Below are 15,589 nucleotides of genomic sequence, written 5' to 3'. Positions count from 1 at the left end.
TGGGTTAACACCCACTGCATGAGATACTACGTGGAGATAAGGGAACCAAAGCTCCTCCCCGGGGTGGAGTATGATGTGAGCTGGTAGAGTGAGGGTGGGCAGGGCTATACCCGCGGAGTCACAAGCCTTCAACATGTCGCTGAGGTACTGGGTTGTGGGGGAATGGGGCTGGGGGTAACAAGGGGAGACGCGGGTACATTATGGGTGGTGGGAGGATGTGGGCAGGGGGGTGGGGAACGGGACCAGGGGGTCCGAGAGTGGGTTGAGGGTGGTGGGGGTACGACAAGACTGGGGTAGGGCTGGAAGCTCTCAGGCAGAAGAGCTGAGAGGGGGGACAGGATTGGGGGGACGGGGAAGGTGAGACAAGACAGACACCAGGCAGCTGGGGCTGGGGGATCCAGGAGCAGGGTGGGCTGAGGGGGTGACGAGACCAGGAACCAGCTTTAAGTGCTGTGAGACCAGATTGAACATGGCCAGGTCAGGGAGACGCCTGGGCCACTGTGGCCCTTCTCGCGTGCTTTCCCCATGACAACACAGGGACTTCCTACAGCACCGCAAAGGCTGGACACGAGTTTGAAATCCCACGGGCAACTCCAGGCTCCATACAGGCTCAGGCAGCTCCATTCCAGGCAGCAACGCGGAATAGAAGCCAACTGCCACACTCAGCTTCCTGTTTTCCTGCTGATTGCAGCCTGAGTGAGATTCGTGAGTATGTGCAGAAGTTCCATGGCACAATAATGAACTTTAAAAAGCAGCAGAGGTTCTGCCTGAGGCTCGGGGGGCTGGAGGGCTCCTTCTATGAAGGGCAGGAGGAGCTGAAGGAGTACTGTGAGGTGCTCTACCTGAAGAAGCCCACCAGGATGGAGGTGGTGGGCACAGTGGATGACGTGCCCTGCCTGGCCACGGGGCAGCAGCTCGTCATCCTTGTTGCTGAGACCAAGGAGGTGTATGCTTATGAGGAGGATACGCTGCACAAGGTTGCCAAGAATATGACAGAGTTCATGGAGATTGGGCTGCAGAACCTAGGGAAAGAAGTCTACCACTGCGGAGAGAACATAAAAGCAATGGTGAGCTGGAGGGTGTGGGTTAAAGCCAATGACAGATGCAGCCTGAGTGGGGTGTTGTGCCTGGGTCTGCTATGGCACCTGGGTCTGCTATGGCACCAATCCTACCTGCACCAGTTTCTAACTGCTCCTTGGCTGCTCTCCCAACAGAGTGAACGGGAACGGGACAGAGACCCAACAATCCAGCAGCTGAGGCAGAGTGCTCAGCACTTCCTTGAGAGTGGGAAGAAGGAGTTCCAGCACGTCCTGGGCTCGCTGGAGAAAAAATCTGTTGTTGCTCATTAAATGTGTGCGTGACAAGGAAGTAGCTGGGGCAGAAGTGAACTATGTACCTACATATGTTATCTGTCTTACTCGTATCTGTCTTAATATGTAAACACCTGAGGGGCGGTGACTCTGCCACCTCCCTGGGCAGCTTGTTCTAACAGATCATAGTTCTTTCTGATAAACTCTTCCTCATATTCGTTCTGGAATCACTTCAGGGCATCACCTCTCATCCTATTGGTTTTGACTGGAAGGAGAAGATAACTCCCATTTCACTAGAAAGTCCTTTCATGGAGATAAGGATATAATGAAAATCCGCCTTGGTCTTCTTCCAGATTAAAACCTTGTGAATTTGCCCTTAAAATTACACTTTTAATGGTTAATCATTTTGTAAGCCTGCGTACTTTCCTGCACAAATAAAAACTCACACAAACATTAAAGATGTTAAACATACAGGATCTTGAAGCGTGTTTTTTTCTGTGGTGGTGTCAGCCAACTTTTAGTCATATCACGAGGGGTCTTTCCAGCTTCCCCATTTAAGTGGGAACAGAAAGTGTTCTGTGAAACAAGGGAAGTTTGTTTCTGTTCTGAAATCTGTTTGGAAATTTACTTGGTGCAGGCTGATAGTCTGTTAGAAACAGTGAAGCTGAACCTGTCATTGTATCAGGAGAGGTAACAATCAGGGAACCAGGGCTGTGCCTCCACACCAGGGTCAGCGTGCTCCAGCTGCCAGCACTGAGCACTCCCTCATTTAAAGCCCCCTGAGCATTGCTTGCTGGGTGGGCACAGCAACTCACTCACTCACTCTCCCCATGTAGTGCAAGGGGCAGAATTGGAAGGAAACAAGCATAAGAAATAGAGTTGACATAAAGCCAAGTTACCACGCAAAGCGAGTGTCTGTAGGTCAGATCCCCCTAAAACAGGTTCCCCAGAGTAGGCTACGCATGAACACATATCAGTGGGTTTGGATATTTCCCTGGTCTCCCCAGGACAGAGGAGGAGCACCTCCCTTGCCCTGCTGGCCTTTCTCCTTACTCCAGCATGGTGCCACATGGCATGGAATATCCCTTTGGTCATTAAGGGTCAGTAGTCCTGGCTGTGACACCCACTTCCACAGAAACCCGCACCCAGGGCTTGGCACAGCAGCACCAGGAGGGTGCAGAGGGCACACCCTGCTAGTCCCGACAATGACGTGTCTCTTAGATTTGCGCTTCATTTATGGAGAAATGAAAGTGCGGAGATTTGCCACTCCTTTGCACGGCTCTTCCATTGCACGCTAGTGGGGCAGGGCACTTTCAGAGCCGCCATATCAGCAGCGGGTCAAGCACGGGGTTAAAGTCAACGTCGTGTCTCCCGGTGGCGTTCCTCCTGTTGGTGCTGGTGCTTTTCTCCACGCATCCTACGTGTGCCCTGAGGAGTGCTCACAGCACAGGAGAAGGACAGCACGGCGGTAGCAGAAGTTGGAGCTTTCCCAGAGCACTGCGGAAGGTCTTGGGGCAGCTGCTGCTCCGCACATCAGTGACCACAGACCATCAGCCAGAGGAGGGTGTTACAGCAGGAGTGTCACCAAGCACTGCGGTGGTGCAGGACTGCACGGTTTTGCTAACAGCGGTGTCCTCAAGTTGAGTTTGGTGGCTGAAGAGCTGAAGGCAGCGCAGACTCTTAAGGACCCTTTGCCTCTGCCAAGTAAGTGCCCTTGCTTGTATCTATCTCCATTGATGGGTTTGTCTGTGCTTGCTGGGAGGAGCGCAATGGGATGGCTTGGGAATGGAAGATGTGCACAGCAAAGCTGCCCCATCCCAAAGCTGGATGCTCCAAGCTGTGTGTGGCACTGAGGGCACTCAGCTTTGGTGATCCCCACCTTGCTGCTGCTCTGACCTCGCTGCTTTCCTACAGCCCCACAGACCAGAATCCAAGAGCTGCAGCACAAGGCTCTGTGAACACAATGAACCAAAACCAGGTGGGTGAAGAAGCCTGCCCCTTCTCCTTGGGAGACAGGGAGAGGTGTTCTCACTTGGGGACTGCTGCTGGTCACTCTGTAGCAGCTTGGCCAGCAGGTAGCAGAGGTGCCATCTAGAGATGCTGAGGGACACCCCAAGCCCATGCAGTGCCATCAAGTGTGCAGTGGGGCTGGGAACAGGGGGTCTGTTCAGCACTGCACTACTGAGCTTCCTCTCCCTCCCACAGAATCCTGGCCATTCTGGATTTAAGAACCCTGCATGGTAAGTTGGAGCCTCACACCTCCTTGTGCCCCTCTCCCTGGCCATGCAGGGCGATGGGACGACTGCTTGTCCTGCTGCTTGGGGTAATCCCAACACAGGCACCATGCGCTCCTTTCTGTTCCCACAGGCTGCTGGCACTTAAAGAAGAGAGGGAAAAACTCCAGCTGCTGATGAGTGGGAATATATTCATCAGAATGTTCTTGGGTTTGCTGGATAGGTGGCAGCCACCTGAAAACATCAGAGAGCAATGCGAAAACATCAAAAAGCAATACATGGAAAAGGTCAGCCTGTGCTTCACCACCAACCTGATGGCCCTTCTGTGGCCTCTGCACTGCTGTGTGTCCCATCTGAGGTGGGGAAACTCTGGTGGCATCATCCCCACAGCAGTGGCTCAATTGTGGGTGTGAGGGTCTGCAGGGAACAGAGTGGGAGCCCGGATCCCACTGTTCCCTACTTGTGCAGAGAGCTGCTGCATGGTGTGGAGTGACTGCATGGAGCACAGGATGCAGAAAAGGGCCACTCACGGCAGTAGGGAGCAGCTCTGGGGCAGCGAGCAGCTGTAGCAGAGGCCATCACAGGGGGATCTACTGTGCATTCAGGGATGGCTCAGCACTGGGTTTCTGCTTGCCAACAGGTGCTGCACACAGTGTTCTTCTTTGGAAGGCTGAATCAGAGGCAGATGAGACCCAATGAGTTCCTAGACAATGACACTTTCAAGCATCTGCAGAAGATGTTCCCCCTGTCATTCCAGCAGTACAGCACCCACCTGCCCAGCCTGACACCATACTCCATCGTGCTGCAATTTGTGAGTACTCCAGAGCCGAGCGCGGGGTTGGGGTAGGGCAGGTGTGTGACAAATGCAGCACACTGTGGGCACATCCTGGCAGTGCAGCCCAGCAGGCAGCAAGACAGGCAGCAGGACTTCTCTCTTGTACTTTTCAAGTCACCGTAAGCAGTACAGAGCAGCTGGTGCTAATGGACTCAGGGGAACAGAGAACTAGTTCTAACTTTGTCTTTCAAGACCACACTCACCCCCTTTCCTGCAAGATATTGATTCCTGGGGAGTGAAACAGACAAGGAGGGGTCTGTACTGAGATCTGTGTCTGTTCCCAGGGCAGTGAAGTAGCAGGATGCCGCACCAGAAATGAAATGGAGTCTTTCTTGCGTGAATTTAATAAAACTGTGGAAAATGCAGTGAACAGTACACCTGACCTGAGCTTCAGTAATTACACCTTCAAAGCTGCAGTTGTCGCTTACAGCTCCTACAGAGAACCCGGAAAACCTCAGAATGAAGCAGGCTTCCCACTCTTTTATGGAGCATCTCTCTCCTGCAAAGGGTGGATAGAGAAGATGATCATGATTAGCATCCTGTGCCTAAGGACATGGCACAAAGCGGTGGCGTTCGCTGTGTACCACGGGAAGGACAGTCTGGCCATTGTCTTTCCCGAGGAAGTGCAGTGCTGCGCCTTCTACTACAAGAATGGAGCCTTCTTGGAAAAGGCACCTTGCGTGAACTGCAGAACGATGTATAGAGTCGACTTCCAGCCATATGAGGGTGACGACAGGGAGAAAGTTGGATGGCCGCATGGAAACTGTGCTGAGAATGAGTGCCTGAGCAAGCTGCTGCTCGGTGTGCCACGGCTGCAGGAGAGGCTCACCACGACACACAGTCCCCAACAGCCAAACGACTACACGGCCATCGAGAAAGAGTTTGCAGACATCATAGAAGGAGATGTTAGAAATCAGCTTAAAGGCCTACTTCAGAAAAAGGATTTTCCTCTTGATCTGCAGTACTTTGAACCATAGTGAGTGCTGGAGAGGCAGATGCTGAGCTGTGTATCAGCACAACACCCCTGAGCCGCTGTATTCCTGCATACTCCCATGGGTTACCCCACTGAGCTACGGATGGTGCAGGGCATGTGAGGTCAGAGCAGCTGAGAGCCCCAAACATTACAACCACTCCAGCCCCAGAAGGTAACAGCGTGGGAAGGAGGAGGGCCCTCTCACTCCACCTTTATGCTGCCTCCAAACCCAGCTACATGCTCGTGCCAGCTGGTTGTGCTCAAATGGGGTGAGGATGCAGCCTGGCTCCATGTCCTGCAAACAGCACAGTGGTGGGATACCCATTTGCCCCTTGCTAGACTCCAGCACACAGAGCTTTGCTTTTCACCTGCGTAAATAAACATATCTCTGATTTTCAGTTACGTACCTGATGATTTGCAACAGCGCCCGTACATCATGAAGCCCCCTCTGTGCAACTCCAGAGCCAACAGTCCCGCCTTCAGGGACCATCCATTTGCAGAGCTCCATCTTGCTCTGGATGCAAGCAGCCAGCAGGGCCCATGCAGGTGACACTCCTTCAGCTGGGGGCTCACAGCCTGTAGGGGGAAGGGCCATAGCACTCCGAGGCACACTGAGAAGTGCTGCAGGATTGCTTGGAGACAGAGATCTGCTGCAGATGCACACAGAGATGGCTCGGGTGTATGTTTCAGTTTTACCATGGCGTACTGAGGTGCTGCTGCCTGCCATCAGCTCATCACACTACACAGGTGCTGGGGCCAGGTCAGCTCGAGTCCCTGAGGGTGGCCTGAAGCCACTGCAGGACATCAGCCAGGCCAGTGCCATCGCGTGCACTGATTTCCAGGATGGTGATGGGCTGCGTGGCACAGGAGACGATGTCCTGCATGCGGAACAGCGACTTCATCTCCACCAGCGACATGTAGCAGGGCAGGTCGCTATGATGGGAGGGGGCACGCATTAACCACACTGCATTAACACACCCACAGCAGCACCACATTAGCAGGGCCCATCAGGGCCCAACAACACAGGAACCACGGCACCCTGATGCCCTCCTTACATCTTGTTGAAGAGGATGAGCACGGGCACAGCAGCGAGCTGCTCTGAGGAGAGGAGGGACAGCAGCTGGACACAGGACGAGGAGACCTGGGTCGGGTTGGCTGCATCGATCACGAACTGCACAGAGGAACGGAACAGGCGCTGGGTGTTGGGGGCGGTGAGGGGCGCGGCTCCATCCCGCATCCCGGCCGTGCTCACCATCACGGCCCCGCACTCCCCGTAGTAGCTGGGCCAGATGGGGCCCATGCAGCCGCCCAGCTCCCGCAGCGTCACCCTCCGGTGCAGCGTCAGGTCGGTCAGGTTCGTACCCACCGTGGGCAGCGTGGCCGGGGGTTCGCCCAGCTCCTTGGCCCCGTCCCGGGAGCACAGCCGTGCCGGTGTGTTAAGGAAACGACAGGAGTAGAAGCTCACCCCCCCATACCCCCATACCCAGCCCATCCCCCCCAGCTCGCCCGGATATTGCGGAGCCGTTTCCCCAGCAGACTCTTGCCGACGCCCGTGGCCCCCAGCAGCAGACACGTGGTTACCGGCAGCACCGCGCCCGCCATCACGGCCCCGCCGGAAGCGGCGCGCGCCCCCACGCCGGAAGGCGGAAGTAGCCGAAGCCGGAAGTGGCGGCGGGCAGGGACAGGGGCGGCCCGGCGGCGGCGACGAGCAGCATGGGGCGCGGCGGGGGAACGTTCGAGCGGCTGTTGGGTGAGGGCACAGCCCGCCCGTGGGATGCGCCGCCCGGCAGGGCCGGCCCCGTGCAGCTCAGTGCTCTGTATCGGGCCGGGCCCGGGAGCTACGGCTGGGCCGCGGCGGTGGGAGGGGAGAGGGGGGGGCGTGACGGGGCCCGGTGTTGCGGTTCCCCCGGTGTAAGCGGGGCTTTGTCTTCAATCCGCGGGGCATCATGGCTGCCGCCGTACTCGGGCCCTGCGGCCGCCGCTTGCTGCAGTCTCAAGGGGGTCGCGGTTCTTTGCAGATAAGGCCACGAGCCAGCTCCTGCTGGAGACCGACTGGGAATCCATCCTGCAGATCTGCGACATGATCCGCCAGGGAGACACCCAGTAAGCGCCCTCTGCTTCGGTTTGAGCTGTGAGCACGGCTCTGATGGCCTGCACAAGGTGAAACACTGTCAGCCTGCAGGATGCTGCTCACTGTGCCATTAGAAAAGCATTAAGAGGCAGCACAGCTCAGTGTTGTGCAGTACCCTTCCCGATGTTAGTAACTGCAGGTTATACCTGGCTTGAAATCAATAGAGAAGCTCGATCTTGAATACGTGCATTCCTCTTCCCAGTTTTCCTTGTGGGAAATTGGGTGCACCATGAGCTAACTTTACTCTTCTGTTACTGGGAGGGTGATAGTTGGTATGTTGGTAGATTCTTCTTTACGTAGGTATGTCTGCTTTCCTTCTCTGTCCAGAGCAAAATACGCAGTCAACGCCATCAAGAAGAAGGTCAATGACAAGAATCCCCACGTGGCGCTCTATGCGTTGGAGGTAACTTCAGCCCGAACCTCCTGTGACTTAAGGGCCCAGTTCACAGGCCAGGGATCTTCCCATCTCTTCCAAGTCTGCCTTCTGCTCTAGTGTGGAGGCTTCAGGAGTGATTGTGTTTTTCATTCAGCCTTGGAATGAGCCTTTGAGAGACTGACTTTGTCGATCTGTCTGCTTGCCCCTTGGTTATTAAATAGTAGTGGTATAAATGACCTTGTGAAATTGAAACTTAGCTTATGTTCCAGTCTCATGGTGTGGATTTCTCCAAATTGATGCTTCCTTAACTTGAATTGTTACTTAAATAGTGCCCCGTTTGTGCACCTGCTGCAAGAGCCTGTAACTGGTGCTGAAATGCAGCTCTTTTGTTCATTCCTTATAAACAGAGAAGGAGGAAAGTGACAGACTAATGCTGTCCTTTGCACTTACAGGTCATGGAGTCTGTGGTTAAAAACTGTGGCCAAACAGTTCATGATGAGGTAGCCAACAAACAAACAATGGAGGAACTGAAAGAAATACTCAAGGTAAATGTATGTTATTTTACTTCAGTTTTTGAATGTAGTTGCAAAAGAGGCAATGAAAGGAGAAAATGTGCATGTTCTGCATTTTGTTCTCTGTGTGTAAGGAACAAAAGGGAAACTGGAAATCTTTTGCAGAGAAAAACAACCTGTACCCGTATCACTTGTCAGTTTGATAAGATGTGATGCCTGCAGGAGCTCCTTATGTCTCAGGACTGGAGACTTCCAAAAGTGAGGTGCAAATAAGAACTTGTCTTCAGTTCCCAGTCCCAAGAACAGCAATGCACAGACAAGAGCTTGTTAGAGTGATGCTGTTACTTCGTTACAGTCCCTATCTTCTGCCAGAAATAGACAAGCAGATGACCCAGATATTTGTGGAGTGAGCTGTGCTAGTCCCATCATCTTATGTAATGTAGCAGAGCGTCACTCTTCTGTCATTTTCCTGTTGGGGGCTGACTCAGTCTTTATGCAGTATCTTCTATTAAACTTGGAATGCTGCTGCGATGTGAAGGCCAGGTGTAGTAGTGCAGCCACTCCAGGCACTGAAGAAATCAGACTGGATTGGATTGAGAGATTTTGTGATGCTCTCCAGTCCTTACCTACCTCAGCAGTTCCATAACAGTTGCAGACCCATTTTCATCCTATACTGGGTCCTTTGCTGCTTGTGAACACCTAATTCTGTTTAACATGACCTTTGTTCTGGTGAGGCTTGGGGCTGTGCCATTTGTGCAAAGCAAGATTTTGACAGTTCTTCTACAAGTTTGGAGCGCTGGGAAGTATCACTAAGTCATACTGTGTGGGCTGAGTTCTCAGCTGAAATAGGAGCTTAGCAATGCCTGTCTGCTTCCTGGATGACTTCTGGAGAAACCAGTCATGTGAGCAGGCCATGACTCGGTCAGCTGATGACAGGGTGCACTTAGAGGCTGACTGGGATAAGAGTGGGCTTGCCAAGTTTCCTGTTCTTGAGCTGTGACACAACTGCCCCTGCTTCCAAAGGGCAGGCTTTCCAGCTGTTCTTATTGCATCGTATCCATGGTAGCTTTGAATACTAATAGGCAGGAGTCTCTGAGCTGGAGCTGCTGACAGCTAGGCACAAAAAGCCTCTTGCTTTGTGTTTGTGGTGTCCTATCAGAAGTGGGGTGAATCAGATTGTGTGTCCTGCCCAGCTGGGTATACAGGTTTTGGAGTATAGGATGATCAGTTTTTGTGAGAAGGTAAACAAGAATGTTGGCAGGCCAGTGCTTACACTTCCCCTGGGGAGCAACTATACAAGCCTCTGTAGATGTTTAACAAAAGCATTATGATTACATCCCTTTTTAAGATGACTTGTGCCATTCTGAAGGATGTCTTTGTGCTTATGCTGAAGTGAGGAAGTGAGAAAGCTGAAGGAGGTGTAGTCCTTGCTGTAGATTGCTCTGATTGCAGCACGCTTGCACAAGTCCTCCAAGTTCCTCTCTCTGTAAACAGAATTTGATGCATGTTCTGCATTTCAGGGACATTTTCTCAGATTTCTTTTTTTCTTCCCCTTTACTGTGCAGAGGCAAGTGGAAACAAGTGTCCGCAGTAAGATTCTGAACCTTATCCAGGCCTGGGCTCATGCCTTCCGCAATGAGCCCAAGTACAAGGTGGTGCAGGACACCTATCAGATAATGAAGGTTGAAGGTGAGGATGCTGGGGACAAAGGTGGGTGGACAGCTGCCAAGCAGATCTGCTTTAGAGAAGCTTTGCAGAAGGAGTGGGCTTTGGGTCTCAGCTTGGCGTTGGTGAAATCTGGACTTAAGAGATTCTGTGTGCAGGAGAAGCCTTTCACAATGAAACACTGTCTATTCTCCTACAGGTCATGTATTTCCAGAGTTCAAGGAAAGTGATGCCATGTTTGCTGCAGAAAGGGTGAGCTTCACTGCTGGGGAAGGGAGCTGGCACTGCAGGACAGACCCTCCTGTTGTAGCCCAAAAGATACTAAATCTTCAGTTCTTGCTTTCTTCTGTTTCACTCAGAGTAGACCTTGCTGGGTGCATATTGCTCCACCTGGGCAATTTGGCCTAAGATGGCTTAGAGGGGTGGGACAGTTGACCCTGTCCTGGTCAATTAGTCTCATCTTACGAAGTGCCTGTAGCAATTAGGCAGATCAATACAATGGGAAAGGTATCATAACAAAGGTGTGATGACAAAAGGGCTGGCATAATATAGAGGTGCTATAAAGGAAATGAAGAAGATAGCTCACTTGTATCAGATCCTAGGTTCACAGGGGAAAGCTTCACCAGGGAGGGATTTCCAAGAAGAAATCCATCTCCAATGCCAGTCAGCCATTAAATTAGATGTAAGAGAGGTACAGCCAGGCTTCACCCCTTCTGGTCACACAGCTGAATTGCCTTCACTTGTGCTCCCAGGGCTGTCTGGGTCCCTTCCCCGGAGTGCTCAATCAGTGGTTCAGGCCATGTCTCAACAGTTACCATACAGCACCCTTACAGAAAGGACCTACTCAGTGGCTTTCCAGCAGCATGGCAGATTGAATTTGGTAGCAGGATGTGGCTAAAGTGATTGCTGTAATCCTGCTTACTGGGAAAGTGTCACAATCTAGTAACGTGAGAGGTGACCACTTGCAAGGACCAATATTCCATAGAACTGAAAATGCTTTCTTCCTGTTTCATTTGTGACAGCTTTAGTTAGTCAGAGAAAAGGCTCTGTGGAGCCACCATCCTTGAGACATTGCTCCTTTCCTCACACAAGTTTCTTCAAACCCAACAGGCTCCAGACTGGGTGGATGCTGAGGAGTGTCACAGGTGTCGAGTGCAGTTTGGTGTGGTGACACGGAAGGTGGGTGCTATTCCTGCCTTTCTGGGTTCCCTGGTCTTTTGCAGCCCCTCCAGAAAGTACAAGACTCCTTGAGCCTGTGTGGAATTGTATCTGGGTGGGAACATGTTCCTGTCTGAGTGAACTTGTACAGCAATGAAGAAGTGTCTCACTACCACACTGATGTCTCCCATCTTTTCCAGCATCACTGCAGGGCCTGTGGGCAGATCTTCTGTGGCAAGTGTTCCTCCAAGTATTCCACCATCCCCAAGTTCGGGATTGAGAAAGAAGTGAGAGTGTGTGAGCCCTGTTACGAGCATCTCAACAAGTCAGTACCCTTTGTGGCATGTTTTTTTCCTTTCAACAGCTGGTACTATGAGGAGAGAAACTGGGCATGGAGCCGTCTCTCCAAAGAGCAGTGCAAAGGGTTTCCCAAGCTGTGCAGGCTGTCTGGGTTTTGATCCTTCTGGGAATGGGTTTTACAGCTGTTATGTTGTGCAGAACTGGGGCTCCAGTGCCGAGAAAGAAGCTCATTCTGCACTGTCACATCTTTCTGGCTACAGGAAAGCTGAGGGTAAAGCTGCTGCCGCCTCTGAACTGCCCCCTGAGTACTTGACTAGCCCCCTCTCTCAGCAGTCCCAGGTCAGTGACTCCCCTCACTAGCTGACTAGTGATCGTGGCCTACTTGTTGATCCCCTTAGTGGCCAGTTCCTCATCTCTCTACTTGCAGCTGCCCCCAAAGCGTGATGAGACAGCTCTGCAAGAAGAGGAAGAGCTCCAGCTAGCCATTGCCTTGTCTCAGTCAGAGGCCGAGGAGAAGGAGAGGATGGTTTGTATCTTGGCATCTGGGAGTGTATTTTGCTGTACAGCCCAGATTCACCCAATGTGCTGCTGACTGGGATGAATCTGGACAGTCTCTGATTGGATTTTCTCACTTTTTTTCTTTTTTCCCCTACCCTTTTTGCAGAGGCAGAAGACAAGTTACTCCATGTACCCAAAGGCTGAGCCCACACCCGTCACATCGTCAGCTCCGCCGGTGGGCACGCTCTATTCCCCACCTGTGGTACGTTCACAGGAGCCTCTGAGCATGAGATAGCTGGGCACAGGCCAGTTCCACAGCCCAACTCCGCCCTGCTTATGTCAGATTTCATCCCAAAGAGAACAGTTTTGCCCCCTTCAGTCCATTGATTTTTCACAAAATGTTTTTGGCTGGAAAATCAGCTGGTGTTTAGATGCCTCTGCTGCTGGCATGTCGCTCAGGTGCACAGGAGCTGTAGTCTGTACCTGGTTGAAGGAGATGGTGGTACCCCTCTCATTCTGGTGTTCAGCACTGGTAGTTGTGCATGGGCAGGACAGCTTGTGTGAGCTGCAGTTTTCTGGTTTCTCTAAACTGGATTATCTGTTCACCTCTTTCCAGAATTCTTCTGCTCCCCTGGCTGAGGACATCGAGCCTGAGGTAAGGATGCAGAACCAATGAGTCCATAGTGCAGAGCTGTTCCCAGCGGGGCCATGATGCTCATCTTCCCTCTGTTCCTGGCAGCTGGCTCGGTATCTGAACCGCAACTACTGGGAGAAGAAACAAGAGGAAGTTCGCAAGAGCCCCACCCCATCAGCACCTCTGTCTCTCACAGAGCCAGTTGCTCAGCCTGGGGAAGCCCACCCTGCCCCACTCAGTGTTGTTGAGGTAAGAGGGGCCCTGAGCCTGTGTCCAGCAGCTTGTGAGGGATGAGAAGTGCCTGACTCCCCCATGTAGCCCAGCTCCACAGAGCTGCTGCTGGCTCTTGGCATGGCTGAGCTGAGGCTGACTGGTTGCCCTGTCCTTCCAGCAGCAGTACCAGAATGGTGAGTCGGAGGAGAACCACGAGCAGTTTCTGAAGGCTCTGCAAAATGCGGTCACCACATTTGTCAACCGCATGAAGAGTAACCACATGCGAGGCCGCAGCATCACCAACGACTCTGCCGTATTGTCCCTCTTCCAGTCCATTAACAACATGCACCCCCAGCTGCTGGAGCTGCTCAACCAGCTGGATGAGCGCAGAAGTATGTGGGAGCTGGGCTGGGTGTCCTGGGGAGGAGCAGGTGGCTGCCAGGGCATCTCTCAGAGCCAGCCTTTGGCATTCCCATGACACAGCTTGTCTGGAGGGAAGCCAGAGCTGTGTGCAGGGATGGCCTGAGTGTTCTGCACTGAGAGGATCCCTGAGGCTCTCTTTCTTTCCCCAGTGTACTATGAAAGCCTGCAGGACAAACTGGCTCAGATCCGGGATGCGCGTGGTGCTCTGAATGCACTGCGGGAGGAGCATCGGGAGAAGGTGCGGCGTGCAGCAGAGGAAGCAGAACGCCAGCGCCAGATCCAGCTGGCCCAAAAGCTGGAGATAATGAGACAGAAAAAGCAGGTGAGACAGAGAAGCATTTCCAGGGTGGGTCTATCTGCACACCTGTATGCACTGTGGGCCAGCCAGAGTTGGCAAGGACAGCTGTCATGACAGGAGGGAGAGCTGCTGTGTCCTAGCTTCCAGCCATCACAGCACTGGTATTGTTCCCACAGGAGTACCTGGAGATGCAGCGTCAGTTGGCCATCCAGCGACTGCAAGAGCAGGAGAAGGAGAGGCAGATGCGCCTGGAACAGCAGAAGCAGACCATCCAGATGAGAGCCCAGATGCCAGCTTTCTCACTGCCTTATGCCCAGGTCTGGCTGCTAGGCAAGAGACCCTCCTGCTGGGTCCTGGGGGCCACGATCTAAAGCTTGCTTTTCTTCCCTCAATAGCTCCAGGCCATGCCAGCAGCCAGTGGAGTGATCTACCAGCCCTCTGGGCCCACTAGCTTCCCCGGCACCTTCAGCCCCGCTGGCTCTGTGGAGGGCTCTCCCATGCACAGTGTATACATGAACCAGGCAGCACAGGGGAGCACAGGACCATATACAGCAATGCCTGTCACTGGGACAGGTACGTTAACGTGCTGATCCGGTGCAGGCAGAGGCTGAACAAAAGGCAGTTGCTTCCATCTCTGCCCTCTTCACTTCAGATCCCAATGTGGTGAATGCCTACATGTACCAACCAGGGGCAGGCAGCGGGCAGGCGGCTCAGCAGGGGCAGGCAGTGCCCACTACAACCCCAGCATACTCGTCCTATCAGCCAGCTGCAACACAGGGCTACCAGGTAAGTAGCTGGGGCAGGGCTGGGGGTGTTTTGTGGAGCTGGTGTCTGTACTCCAACCTCAGTAGTGATTCTCAAACCTTGAATCAGCAGGAGGAGCTGGTTGGTCTCAGAGTTGTTTTGCTGCTTTTCTTGTGGGAGTGGGCAGGGATGAGACCAGCCCTGGGCTCCCTGCTGTGCAGAGGGAAGTCATGCCCTACCTGCTTCTAGAGGAGAGCCCTGCTGGTCCTAGAGCTCTTGCAGCAGAGCTGTGATGTGAGATGCAGCTGCTTGCACAACCTCTCACTGGCAGCATCTCCTTCACAGAATGCAGCATCGCAGTCACAGAGCATCCCTGCCATCTCGCAGGCTCCTCAGTCGGGGGCTGTGGGCTACATGGGAAGCCAGTCGGTCTCCATGGGGTACCAGCCCTATGGCATGCAGGTGAGCATCTGGGGGTGCTGGGGGAGGGAGCCTTCCTGAGCCTATGCTGCTGGGGCCAGGAATGGAGAGGCTTGGAGGTGAGCAGTCAGCAGGCTTGCCCGTGTACAGGGCTTGCTTTCTCCTCCACAATGCTGAGTCCGGAAGCCAGTCTGACCCCCTTTTCCTTGCTTCTTCTAGGGCCTCATGTCGGCGCTGCCAGGCCAAGAAGCAGCACTGAGCAGCCTGCCCGCACAGCAGTCCTACCTGCCTGGGCAGCAGCCCCTGTACCAGCAGGTGAGTGCTGCCTGCGGGGCACTGGGGGTTTATGTACAGCCACTGCATAACGGTGCTGCCTCCTCTCCTCTCTTCAGATGGCCCCGGCTGGAGCCCCCCCCCAGCAGCAGCAGCAGCCCCAGCCCACGGCAGCAGCGGTGCAGCAGACACAGGGCAGCGGAGAGGCCCAGCTCATCTCGTTTGACTGAGCACTGCACAGGGGAGTGCAGGCAATGCAATGGAACACTACTCTTCATCCGGAATCACTTCACCTCGTCCTGTCCCTCAGCTCCTCCCCGTGTCCGTCCCTGACCACAAGGTGCCCGGCTTACAGCGCTGCTGCTGGTTCTTGGGGGCGCATCCCCCCTTCTCCCGTCCCTGCTTCCTCCCCCCTCTGTGCCCGGCCGGGGGCAGGAGGGATCCACCCCCCGCTCTGCTCCCCTCACCCTCCCTTCCCTCACCCCGGTTGTTACCGGAGGATCCCGAACCACAACGGTGTCTATAATAAAGTGTGCGGAACGAACCGGCGTGTTGTGCTGTGCTGGGCGACACCTACCGGAACCAGCGAGTG

General features: G+C 53.7%; 4 protein-coding genes across 7 annotated transcripts; 3 read left to right on the top strand and 1 right to left on the bottom strand.

Annotated features, from left to right (window-relative positions):
* The first annotated feature begins 4 nt into the window (after positions 1-4).
* LOC107322137 lies at positions 5-1,781 on the top strand. Of its 2 annotated transcripts, none has more exons than XM_015879832.2 (3): positions 5-144; positions 551-1,067; positions 1,215-1,781. In XM_015879832.2, the coding sequence occupies exons 1-3, from the start codon at positions 134-136 to the stop codon at positions 1,347-1,349; spliced, it is 663 nt and encodes a 220-aa protein (XP_015735318.1). In that variant the 5' UTR covers positions 5-133; the 3' UTR covers positions 1,350-1,781. The 2 variants fall into 2 exon arrangements, with proteins under 2 accessions (XP_015735318.1, XP_015735319.1); XM_015879833.2 differs by having other exon boundaries at positions 28-144; positions 538-1,067.
* Positions 1,782-2,553: 772 nt separating this feature from the next.
* Positions 2,554-5,754, top strand: LOC107322132. The gene is made up of 6 exons (XM_015879824.2): positions 2,554-3,014; positions 3,225-3,288; positions 3,516-3,550; positions 3,678-3,831; positions 4,185-4,355; positions 4,664-5,754. The coding sequence occupies exons 2-6, from the start codon at positions 3,274-3,276 to the stop codon at positions 5,354-5,356; spliced, it is 1,068 nt and encodes a 355-aa protein (XP_015735310.1). The 5' UTR covers positions 2,554-3,014; positions 3,225-3,273; the 3' UTR covers positions 5,357-5,754.
* On the bottom strand, positions 4,701-6,827 carry ARL16 (ADP ribosylation factor like GTPase 16). The gene is made up of 3 exons (XM_032448334.1): positions 6,408-6,827; positions 5,760-6,285; positions 4,701-4,878 (listed from the first exon to the last, which is right to left on the bottom strand). The coding sequence occupies exons 1-2, from the start codon at positions 6,650-6,652 to the stop codon at positions 6,114-6,116; spliced, it is 417 nt and encodes a 138-aa protein (XP_032304225.1). The 5' UTR covers positions 6,653-6,827; the 3' UTR covers positions 4,701-4,878; positions 5,760-6,113.
* Positions 6,828-6,985: 158 nt separating this feature from the next.
* On the top strand, positions 6,986-15,541 carry HGS (hepatocyte growth factor-regulated tyrosine kinase substrate). Of its 3 annotated transcripts, none has more exons than XM_015879821.2 (21): positions 6,986-7,102; positions 7,371-7,455; positions 7,811-7,886; positions 8,312-8,404; positions 9,937-10,060; positions 10,236-10,288; positions 11,147-11,215; positions 11,395-11,519; positions 11,755-11,833; positions 11,922-12,020; positions 12,159-12,254; positions 12,609-12,647; positions 12,732-12,875; positions 13,021-13,231; positions 13,412-13,584; positions 13,737-13,877; positions 13,956-14,133; positions 14,213-14,346; positions 14,650-14,766; positions 14,944-15,039; positions 15,117-15,541. In XM_015879821.2, exons 1-21 carry the CDS (start codon positions 7,066-7,068, stop codon positions 15,225-15,227), a joined length of 2,280 nt encoding a protein of 759 aa, XP_015735307.1. In that variant the 5' UTR covers positions 6,986-7,065; the 3' UTR covers positions 15,228-15,541. The 3 variants fall into 3 exon arrangements, with proteins under 3 accessions (XP_015735307.1, XP_015735305.1, XP_015735308.1); XM_015879819.2 differs by having other exon boundaries at positions 13,018-13,231; XM_015879822.1 differs by lacking the exon at positions 6,986-7,102 and having other exon boundaries at positions 7,395-7,512; positions 13,018-13,231.
* The last annotated feature ends 48 nt before the right edge of the window (positions 15,542-15,589 follow it).

Source organism: Coturnix japonica, chromosome 18 (assembly GCF_001577835.2).
Source record: "Coturnix japonica isolate 7356 chromosome 18, Coturnix japonica 2.1, whole genome shotgun sequence".
NCBI lineage: Eukaryota > Metazoa > Chordata > Aves > Galliformes > Phasianidae > Coturnix > Coturnix japonica.
The sequence above is the reverse complement of the archived record's forward strand: the minus strand, read 5'-3'. Positions and strand labels throughout refer to the sequence as shown.

Bases quoted from the DNA above. Each gene is read 5' to 3' on its own strand.
- LOC107322137 (XM_015879832.2), top strand. The intron at 1,068-1,214 runs GTGAGCTGGAGG...CTCTCCCAACAG, and splicing joins GAGAGAACATAAAAGCAATG to AGTGAACGGGAACGGGACAG.
- LOC107322132 (XM_015879824.2), top strand. The intron at 3,551-3,677 runs GTAAGTTGGAGC...CTGTTCCCACAG, and splicing joins GGATTTAAGAACCCTGCATG to GCTGCTGGCACTTAAAGAAG. The intron at 3,832-4,184 runs GTCAGCCTGTGC...GCTTGCCAACAG, and splicing joins AAAAGCAATACATGGAAAAG to GTGCTGCACACAGTGTTCTT.
- ARL16 (XM_032448334.1), bottom strand. From the start codon at position 6,652: ATGGGCCCCATCTGGCCCAGCTACTACGGGGAGTGCGGGGCCGTGATG. The intron at 6,286-6,407 runs GTAAGGAGGGCA...CTCCCATCATAG, and splicing joins CTCATCCTCTTCAACAAGAT to CGACCTGCCCTGCTACATGT.
- HGS (XM_015879819.2), top strand. From the start codon at position 7,066: ATGGGGCGCGGCGGGGGAACGTTCGAGCGGCTGTTGG. The intron at 12,648-12,731 runs GTAAGGATGCAG...TGTTCCTGGCAG, and splicing joins CTGAGGACATCGAGCCTGAG to CTGGCTCGGTATCTGAACCG. The intron at 14,134-14,212 runs GTACGTTAACGT...TCTTCACTTCAG, and splicing joins AATGCCTGTCACTGGGACAG to ATCCCAATGTGGTGAATGCC.